Here is an 11,482-nt window from a genome sequence, read left to right as displayed (position 1 = left end):
TTAANNNTTTTTNNANAAGTAGAATAACTTACGTAATTTATAAGTAATTTATAAAAAAAATTATTATATAATATACTATATCCAATTATCTATCTAAAAATAAAAATTTTATATATAATATATATATATAGCTGCCTAGATGCTGCTTAATGCGTATGGTCTGTTTTAAATGCTACGAAATGCTAAAAATGCTGGCAAAATGCTGCTAAATTTTTTCCTGACGTATTATACTTAAAGCATTCGTAATACCATCTCCCTCCTCTTTATCTTTGTCCTTAAAGATTTCTAATATCTCTAAGTTATTTACTAGAGGTATAATGTCCGTCTAATTAATTTAGTTAATATTATTACTTATTATACCTAAAGCATCTCTTTTTTTATAAGCGTAATGTTATGCTTATACTATTGCCGCCATATTGTTACTTAGTGAGATTATACCATCTCTGTGTTCTTATTGTGCAAAAAAGGGGTTAGTTTGCGTTGCGTTAGCGAGTCCTTTATTTTAGCAACCCTCTTTTTACTTAAAGTGTACTAAAGCGAATATTCGCTCCTTTTATAACGTTTGTTTATCCTCTAACGCTAAGTATACGCGTCCTATAACTCTTAATAGTCGTTAAGTGCCCTAGTTAATTTGCCTTAGGGTTTTATATTTAATCTACTACTACGTATCTAGATGGTAATCTAGCGTAAGCCCTTGCTAAGCTTAAGCGTTCTTATAATGCGGAATAAAAGGCCCTAGATACTTATATCGCGGCGTCTACCTATCTTCTTTATTTTAAGAAAGTTTGTAAGAAGGTGCGTTTTAAGGAGTAGAAACTTATAGAATAAGGTTTATAGGAACTTAGCGATAAAAAAACAGATTCTCTTCTAATAGAGAAGGAAATAACTCTAAGTAGTTTAGCAGTCGCTCTTTCTAGGTCCCCCTTAGGTGGCTTATTCTTTAGTGATCCTTCTTTATTAATACTACTTAACCTTTTCTCTTCTAATACTCCTATACCTTTTCTATAGCGTTCTTTAGGTTTTCTAGTAGCTCTTAGGTAGTTTTATTATAGCCTATCCACTTTACTTTATACTATATTTTATTATTAACGTCTTTATAACTAACGATCTTTAAAACTTACTATTTATCTTCTTCCTATCCTCTATATATGTCTGCTTTATAAACTAGTAGCTTAATATTCCTATATACTAGCTCTAGCATTGCGATATACTATATAGGGTAGATCTTTATTTTAGCTAGTAGGTTTAACTTATATATAATTAGTGAAATTCTCTATATAATTTTAAAAGGTCTTAGTTTAACGTAGTCTAACTTCTTGCTTAGTCGTTAACTCTTAAAAATTTTATATAGTAGCTATACTTTATCCCCCTCCTTAAGATCTAATCCTTTAAATCTCTTAGCGTTATAGTACCTTTTTATTCTCTACTGTACCACCTTAGCTATTTCCGTAAGGTTTGTATAAAGATTTATTAAATTCTCTATTCTTTACTTAGCTATACTACTTGTTTTCTTTACTTAACGTAGCGATAATAAGGTCCTTAGCTTATATCCGTAATTTACCTTAAATAGTGACGTTCCTATTCCTTCTTATAGTGTCGCATTATACGCGAATTATATAACTAGTAATAGCGATACCTAATTATTTTATGCGTAATTAATATAATGCCTTAGATACTGTTCTAGTATCTAGTTTAATCTTTCTATTTAACCGTCTGTCTATAAATAATATGTGGTAAAAGTTGCTGCTCTAACTCCTTATTCCGCTAAGAATACCTCCTAGAATGCTACTATAAATCTTAAATCCCTATCTAATATAATTTTACTTAGTGCTCTATATCTTATAAACACTTCTTTAATATAGATTCTAGTAATATCTTCTACTAAGATTTCTTCCGTATATGCTATAAAGTATCCCTACTTTGTAAGCTTATCTACTATTACTAAGATCGCGTTATAATCTTGTCTAGTAATAGGATTTTTTAACTTTAGTAACTTAATAATAAAGTCCTATAATATAACCTCCTATAGTCTTTCTAGTATTTTAACAGGTTATAGCCCTCTATACGGCTTATGCCTTATTAGTTTATTTCTTTAGCAATCTAGATATTCCTTTATAACTTTCCTTACTAATCCCTAGATTCCATTAATGATATACTTCTCTTAAAGTCTTAACACTAAGCCTGTAGCTCCATTATGTCCTTAAGTTATTCCCTTGTAAAAGTCTTCTATAAACTACTCTACTATACTTCTTAGGATGTACTTTACTTCTTAGTTTTTGTATGTCTATCTATAGGTCTTCTAGTTATGCCTCTAGAATTCTTTATACCTAAAAGCTTTTTAGTATCTTATAGACTCGTTTTAACTCTTCTTCTTAAGTTACTGCTAACTTTAGATAATTATACCTAATAAATCCATCCTTATCTTTGCGTAGCATTGCGCCTAATAGTTTTTCGTCGCTTTATAGTTTAGCCTTTCTACTTAGAGCATCTGCTTATGCATTTTTAGTACCCTTAGTATACTAAATCTCGAAATAGTATTCTGTAAGTATCTCTGCCTATCTAACTTATCTTTAATTAAGTTCTTTTATTATTAGGAACCCCGTTAGGTTCTTATAATCCGTCTTAACTATAAATAGTTTTTCTATGCCTTATAAGAATGCTCTTTATTTCTTAAGTGCTGTAACTATACCTAATAACTCCTTATTATAGATGTTATAGTTTAACTCTAGTAGTATTATCTTTTAACTATAGTATGCCACTAGGTGCTATCCATCTTTATATTTTTATAGGAAGCACGCTTCTAGTGCATAGTTTAATGCATCTGTCTTAACCACTATCTCTAACTTTAGTTGGTAGATTTTAAAAACTGGCTCCTAGGTAAACAACTGTTTAACTTCCTTAAATAGCTTCTTTTATTTATCTCCCTATACCTATAGTTCTTCTTTCTTTATTAGTCTTATAAACGGCTTAATATCCTTTAACTATTAAGCTATAAACCTTCTACAGTAATTATAAAACCCTAAAAACGATTTTAACTATATAACGTTCTCTAATTCTTACTAATTTACTATAGCCTTAATTTTTTTTAGATCTATACTAAGCTGGCCTAGTTTAATAATAAATTTAACGAAATCTGTCTTCCTAGTAAAGAACTCGCATTTCTTAATTGCTACTAGCATTTATTCCTCTTATAGTCTCTTTAAAACCCATTTAACGTATTCTCTATATTCTTCCTTATTTATTAAGTAGATAATAATATTACTAAGATATACTATAACAAATTCATTTAAGTGTTTTCTTAATATATTGTTAATACGCTTCTAGAACGTTACTAGTGCGTTTATAAGCCTAAATTGTATAACTAATAGTTTATATAGTCCTTCCTTAAACCTAAAGGCTGCCTTTTATTTATTGCCTTCCTTAATTCTAATCTAATGGTACGCCTATCTCAGATCTATCTTTATAAAGATTTGCGTATTACTAATCCTATCTTAGATTTTACTAATTAAGGGTAAAGGATACCTATCCTTCCTAGTAATACTGTTTAACTGTTTATAGTTAATGCATAGCCTAAGTTTTCTATTCTTCTTTAGTACGAACAGTACTAAATAACCTGCTAATAATTATAATGGTCTAATATATCCCTTTTAAAGATTTTCCTAAACAAACTCTTTAAGTGCCTATAACTCTTTCTCTATAAGCTTATAGGTTAAAAAGAACCTTAGACTTATTTCTGGTTCTAACTCTATCTTATAGTCCTATGCTATATATTCTAACAGCTTTTTACTTTCTAGTAACCATAGCTTTTTACTATACTTATGGTATCTCTTTAGTATATAACTTAATCCCTAATTAGTCTTTTTATATATCGCTCTAACTTAGTACTATACTAACTTGGTTTATTATTACATCTTATAGTATTAAGTATCCCTAATATCGACCTAACCTGTAACCTAATTAATCTTTAGATTATATTCCTATAGCTAAGGCATCCCTAATACTGCCTTATTATTTCCTAATAGTAATATATTAAAAGACATCTTAATTCGTCTTCCCTTAATAACTAACTAAATAGGTCTTATTTTAAGATTAATAATACCTCCTCCGTAGGCTATTGGATCTCCTAAAATTGTAACTAATAGATAAGGGTGCTCCTTTTATCTATATAGTAGCCCCATCCGTTTTACTACTGCTAGTAAGATATGGTTCCTTATTACTCTACTATCTACTAATACTTTAAACTGCTGATCTTGCTAATTAACTTGTAGATTTAGGTGTCGTCCTTAAATTCCTTTAAGGGTTTAAGGCTCTACTACTGGCTCCCTCTAGTCCCGTAGGCCTCTACTTTTCCCAACTATTAGCTACTAGATCCTATTTATACTTAGTCTACTTTTAGCTAATACTTAGTTTGTTTCTTTTTTTTAATATGCCATAGATAGGTGTTCTCTAAATATTTCCACTATTATCGTCTATCTAGGCATTCTTCCGTAAGGAATCTTCCTGGTTAAAGTATTAAGTCTCCTAACTTCTAAATTTTTACTAGATACCAGCTGTGTATATACTTAGCATTCCTATACTATCGCTTATCTAGCGCCTAATATATTCTTATAGGGTATTTCCGATTCTTTTCCTTCGGATTCCTATATATTTTACATATATTATTTACGCATACAATCCATAATAGCGTATAGTGTGCTAGGTGCTTTAGGTTAACTCTTAACTTATTTTTATTCTTAAGTTTAAACCTTTACCGTGTTAATCTAAACATTATGACTTCGTTTATAGGTACTAAAACGCGTCTTTTACTCCTCTAGTCCTCTAATTATTCCTTTAAATCTTTTAACGTTATAATTAAGGCTCCCTTAATATAATTTATTGCTTTTTCCGTAATTAGGTGGTCTTAGATAACTCTTTCGTCCAACTATATATAGAAATCTTCCTACTTATTATTGTGCCTTTACCTATACCACTTTTAGTATAGCTGCTAGAGTATATACGGCTTATCCGTAAGGAAGTATCTTCTTATTACTGCGTTATAACAGCCCTTTATATGTCGTTCTTTAAACCTAGTTAGAATCCCTAGATCCTCTTTATTTTCTAGTTCGGTAAGCTACTTAGCTCTTAGTGTGCCTGTTCTCGGCCTATTAGTGATTCTTTATATAGGTGCTCTGTCCCTTATATAGCCTAGTGTGCTAGATCTTATATCTAGTTTCTATTCTTGCCCTAAATTCTATTATGGTTTCTTTTACTTTTCGCCTTATAAGTAAATCCTTAAAGTTATCTTACTTCTTAACCTTAGTATTAAACTTTCGATCTTTAGTCTAAACACCTTATTTAACTAGTAAGTCCTTTAGGTCTATATATCTGTCTTCTAATTTAACTGCTGTTTATACTATAGATTCCCTAATTTATAGCGAAGCTTTTTGCTTCTTACTTATGGGTATCCTTATTTATACTCCGAATTCTTAGTCCCTTAGATTCTTTAATCCTAAGCTCGCTTCTTTCTTAAGCTGCGCTCTAGCCTTAGTCTAACTAGGCTTGGGTGTTCTTATCTTATCTTAAGAGTCTTAAATCTTACTTATCTTATCTTAAGAGTTTTATGCCTTTAGGAAACTTCGTCCTGAGCTTATTTATATATTACTAAACTAAGCCGTTGCTCTGCTCTATTGGTTATCGTCTATTATAGGTCCTTAAGCTTGCCTTATCTCGTCTTAAGAATCTTAAGCCTTTGGCCTTTTGCCTTTATTAAGTGGTAAGCTAGCACTAGCAGTCGTCTGCTTGCTTAATTATCTCTAGATATTACTCCTTCTATCTTATAAAGCGATGGATGCCGTATCTAATGGTGTTATAATACCCGTTACTAAACCTTGCTCTATGGCGGTCTCAGTCTCTACCTTTGTTGCGTCTTTAAGGTTTGGATACCCCTAGTTAGTTCCTTTATCTTCCTTGGCGCTATTAATTAATAAGTACTCTAATTTTATTGTTATTGTTACTAATTATTGTCCGTATATTACTATAATATCTTAATCTAGCTTATAGAGTTAATCTTTTTCTTTATCTAACTCTTTGGTTCCTTTAAGTCCTCTTAACTCTGGCTCTTATGGCTAATAGCTTACGCCGTACTTAGCGTTTTTATAAATTCGGCATGCGTTATTATAATAAAACGCGAAACTTTAGATTAAACATTCTTTTGTTCCTTATAGTATACTATTATCCCTCTATATATGTGTGTTGTCTACTAGTCTAGTTCCTTTTATTATATAGTAACTCTAACTATCTTTGCAATCCCTAATAAAATAACCTTATTTTCCGCAATTTATATAAGCTCCGTCTTTAAACCATTAACTTTGTTATAGAGTTTACCTAAACGTCTTCTGCTATTAAGATCCCTAGTTTAGCCTATACTTCTTAGTCCTATAATTACTTAATCCTTAACCTCTAAGTTTCCATAGTTTCTTATTCCATCTCTTATGGTTTTTTTTAGTACCGCTTAGGTCTATTAGCTCTACGCTATACTATAGTTTTTAACTTGGCTTTAGTTGTTGCGTACTTTACGTCCTATATAACTATAGAACTCTGTCCTAACCTCTTTTAGTCTATTCCCTTTAGAAGATCCTGTTATTAATCTTAATCGCTTAATTAATTAATTCCCTTAGGGTGTCCGCATCTTCTATTAGAATAATTACGTCCTGGACTTTAGCCTTAAGTCCCTGTTTGTACTGTACTATAAGCGCCTTATTATTCCACTTAACCTATATTACTAGTATTTGGAACTACGTTATATACTTAATTACTAAGGTTCGCTGCGTAATGTCTTAGAGTTTTCTTTCCGCTGTGGTCGTCGCCTCTAGGTCTCCAAATATTTATATAAGTCGTTCTATAAATCCGTTCTAGCTTAAAAACATAAACCATACCTCTTAGTTTATAGTTGTTATCCCGTTTGCTTGTATCTCTATAAGGTAAGGCTTAAACTATTTAAGTACTCTTTCTAATAAGAACAATCCTACGTACGCTATTTAATCCATAGGTGTCGCCAGCTTTGCTCCCTCTTGCGTAACCTTAAAGTGCATTTATATAAGGAATCCTTTAAGCTTTAATCTCTCTCCTAAGAATCTTTTAATTAATAGTAACTTAACCTTTACTACACCTATCCCGTTAATCCTATTTTTAAGTACCGCATTATTTTCCGTTAACTAGTTAACTATCTCTTGTAACTGTCTAACCGTTACTAATTGCTATAAGTTAGTATCTGCTATACTAGTATCGTTTCCTAATCTTAAGGTAGTTGCTGCCGTCGATAGCATTATAGTGGCTGCTTTTGGTGGCATGTTATTTAACTTATTGAAACCGTAACTGTGGTAGTAATTATATAACGGAACCTTGTAGTAGGAACTACGGTAGGTTCTATTAATGGGCTAGGTATATAGGTATTGCAAGTAAGTTAACAACGTAATAATAACTAGTAGAGTAGTTGCCTAATAGATTAACTCTAATTATATTCTAAGAATTACTACAAGAAAGGAACTATCTAGGTAGGGACTAAGGGTCCTTAAATACACAACTATACTCCTATAAAATCCTTCTTATACGTAATATACATGTTATACATGTTATACGTACGTTCCCTTTATATACTTTGTACACTGCGTATAATATTATATAACTCGCTTACCATTCCTCGTCATATGGTTCTACCGGTTCCATACTGGACCGTACCCGTATTAACTAACTAGCTTCTTCCGACTCTTCTCCAAGTAGTCGTAACATTGTACTTAAAGCGTTTGTAACAAAGGCGTCTACCTTACCGGCTAAATTAGGCTCCCTCCCATATAAAATCTCTACTAGTTATACCGATTTTAGTAGGGGAGACTTAACGATATCATTAAAAGTTAGAATATCGTAATATTATACCAAAAACACTTTAATTAAGAGGTGTAGATCGTAATATAGAGTATATCGTTGTAATCAGATATTGTACTAACCAGTTTTTACTGTAGTAGCAATCTACAAGCTTCGTCTTAAAGGCATTTATATAAGTCCGTTATACCTAGCGGGCCTAGTCTTTATAGCTTTAATTACTAGCGTTTAAAGGCCTTATATTTTAACTAGAAGCCCCTTTAGCTACAGTAGTAGTAGTAGTAGTAGTAGTAGTAGTAGTGATGGTGGTGGTATAGCCTTAGGGCTAGTCTATTAACCCCCTATATCCGTCTATAGAAGCAGCCCCTTTAGCTCTATCTACTATATAATCTAGTAGATATATATCTACCTAAATAAGCACTATAGGCCCTCCTTTTTATATAGCTTTACTATTACTACTACCGCTATTACCGCTATAGCTATAGCCGTAGCTAAAGCCTAGGTTTAGGTCTCTACTTATATATTATATAAGCCGCGCGATAAACTCTACATAGGCTTTTTAGTATAAGTAAACTAAGAAGCTAAAAGGTAATTCTTTTATAGTAGCGCTAGATTTTAAATAGGGTAGTAAGTAGTAGGCTAGCTAGTAAAAAAAGGTTTAATAGTACTCCCTATAGCTTAAGGTTATTAAGGAAATTAAGCGGGTTATATAGGCCTAGAAGGTTAGCAAGAAAGCGGCTATATAGTAGGTTAATCTACAATAGAAACGGATGTAGTACTTACTAGATTAGCTTTATAAACGGCTTTAAGCGGGTAAAAAGCTTTAAAAAAGTTATATATATTATCTATATCTAACTTCTAATAAAATACTAAGATATTCTATTAAAGCCTTTATCTATAGCCCCCTAGGGGCTTATTTTAGTGCGGTATAAGTTTAATAGGGTACTTTAGGATGCTTATATAATGGCGGCGCGCAACTTAAAACGTGAATAACTCTATTAACCTATAGCCGATTCTTACCATTTTAGTATAAGTAGAAAGCGCTTAGTAGACTCTACGTATAGCGCTTAACGGGTGCTAAGAGCGCGGCGTTGCTGGCAATTAAAAATCAACCGTGGATATAGGGTAACATCTACGGAGGACGACGCAAAATTGAATTTCCCCTTCCTATTTGGGAAAAGCGTCTTTTTGATGCCAAGACCCCACCAAAAATCAACTCAATCAACTTAATTGAAGTTTTTGATACTAATATATCATCTAGATAGCTTCCAAAACGTAGTGTTTTACCGTTTAATATTTACATAATTAACCTCATTCTATCGCACCTTATATTCTATAGGCTTTCGAGGCTTTCGGGGCCTCAATTGCGTCTATTCTTGGCTTTCTACTTAGCTCTCTACCCGTTTAACTGCCCGTTTAACTACCCGTTTAACTACCTGGTTACGATCGTTCCTTTAAAGTCTTTAATTATAGAGCTGTCGATCTACAATTAAGCCAGGCCCCTAAGTATCTTGACGTCGATTTGGAACCACTAAATTAACTAATTTTTGCCACTCTTCCTCAGTAATCTCCTTAATCTCCTCACGGCTCTGCGTAGGGAGGAAGAATTGCAGATAGGTGTTAGGTAAACCACAGTGATTACGCAACGTCTTATAGCCCGTTTAAAGCACCTTAACGATTATAGAAAGCTTATGATTAGCTTCCTTATAGAGTTGCTTTTGGCTTCGCTACTTTTCCTCCGCTCCCTCTCTATAATTGTTACCTCCTTTAAGTTCTATAAGCTTCTTAATATAGCAAGATATCCTCTTAATCTACTACTAAATTCGCTACTACTTAAGATCTTGCTAAACTCTAAGCTAAGCCTTCTCTGCAGCTACATAGGAGGTAAGTAGGCCTCTTTTTATAGTTACCCGTTTTAGGTAGCTCTAATAGGGCTTAATTATATTTAGGTTAGGCGAATTACCTAGCCAAAGAAGACATTAAATCTTATAGGCGTTAAAGTAGATCTAGTAAATCTTTGTAATATAAGAAGTAGCTTTATCTTCCTGTATAATTGTATTAGGATTTAAGTATATAAGGCTTTAAGCAAACGGAAGAAGTTTTAGTATTAAAATATTTGTTAGATATCACTACTAGTTAATTCTACCTCCATCTAATTAAGTAAAAGCTCTGTATAATGCTATAAACTTCTATTTAGCAGGAGCTCCGCCTATACGCCTCCCGTAACGTAGTTCGTGTAAGCCTCTTTTAGTATCTTATTTCTCTTTCTAAGCCTTATACGCCTCTGGCTCTAGAGCTTTATTCCAGATCTTAATAATAGATTTTAATTTATCTAATTCCTTCTTCATTTGAGGCTTCTAAATATAGCATAGGCCTTTAAAGTTATATAAAAAGCAACCCCAGAATATAAACTTGGAGTACCCCTTCCACCATTCTCGTACGTAGCTACGTACGCAGGCCTTATGCAGTTGTCGCTATACTTAGTAGCCCCCTCGACGGTAGCCTAAAACAATACTCGTCTTATCTAACTAAATTATAGCCTTCCAATCTTCTAGTGTCTAGTGGCGGTAGGCTAATGCAAATCTATATTATTTATTCTTTATAGCTATAGTTAATCTAGGCTTCCTTATTAGCTTTATCTTACGGAAGCCGTACTTTTAGAGTATTGTTTAAACGGATAATGCGGAAAGGCCCGTTTCGCAAGCGATTATTTTAGTGCTTTTTTTACGCCCGTAACGATCGCATATAACGGCGTTAACGACTTTGTGCTTAAGATTAGGGGTAATAGTTTTCTTACGCCCTAGGCCAGGCTTATTCTTAAGGTGGTTATTAAGAAGGACCTAATCTGCGCGCCAGCTATTCTCTACTGCCTTTTTTACTAGGTTGCCGATGTGCCTAGCACTAATTCCAGTAATATAAGTAATTACCTTTAGGGGTGTTCCTAGAGCCTTTATTACTATAGCCTGCGCCCTTGTTGCAAGGCCGTAGCGAGGCATTTTAGGCTCCAAAATTGATAGAAAAAATAGTAGAAGGTAAGTAAAGGACGTTATAAGCGACTAAGTGAATAGATTCTATCAAGAAGTTGGTGTAAAGTTGCTTTTTACAAGCTCAAAGTCAAAAAGTTGGTATTTTTGGTGGGGTCTTGGCATCGAAACGACGCTTTTCCCAAATAGGAAGGGGAAATTCAATTTTGCGTCCTCCGTACAGCTGCTGAGCGCACGGGCCCCCCGTCGTCGTAATTGTGACTTAGCCGCTAATTTAGCCATATAAACGTAACTATGGATATACTATTGCTATTTTTGGTCCATACATAATATCTATCTAAGTATTATTAAAATACGAGCTTAATAGCCCGATCCGCTACCTATAGACGTTCGTAATCTAGCCTTATTAATCTAGCTAACCCGACAGCTCTTATTATGCATCTAAACGTCGCACAACTAGCTACGCTAGTCTGAAGATACATTTATAGCGAATATAATTGTATAAGAAATTCCATCTTCCGGGGGACTTTAGCCTGCACCTCTATAGTATGTCGAGCAGATAATAAAGCACTACTAGATAATCTGGAGAGCCTCCGCCTGCGTCAACTGCGCCAGAACTATTCTTTTAATTGGGGCAATTC

At 33.2% G+C, this 11,482-nt stretch overlaps 1 protein-coding gene across 1 annotated transcript; it reads right to left on the bottom strand.

Annotated features, from left to right (window-relative positions):
• Positions 1-10,526: 10,526 nt before the first annotated feature.
• On the bottom strand, positions 10,527-10,682 carry K441DRAFT_560967 (uncharacterized protein; the record flags this gene model as incomplete). Its single annotated transcript, XM_067643512.1, has 1 exon — positions 10,527-10,682. A coding segment is annotated over one exon (156 nt), but the record flags the coding sequence as incomplete, so codon positions are not given.
• Between the last annotated feature and the right edge of the window lie 800 nt (positions 10,683-11,482).

The sequence above is a fragment of the Cenococcum geophilum genome, assembly GCF_001692895.1.
Source record: "Cenococcum geophilum 1.58 unplaced genomic scaffold K441scaffold_21, whole genome shotgun sequence".
Lineage (NCBI taxonomy): Eukaryota > Fungi > Ascomycota > Dothideomycetes > Gloniales > Gloniaceae > Cenococcum > Cenococcum geophilum.
The sequence above is the reverse complement of the archived record's forward strand: the minus strand, read 5'-3'. Positions and strand labels throughout refer to the sequence as shown.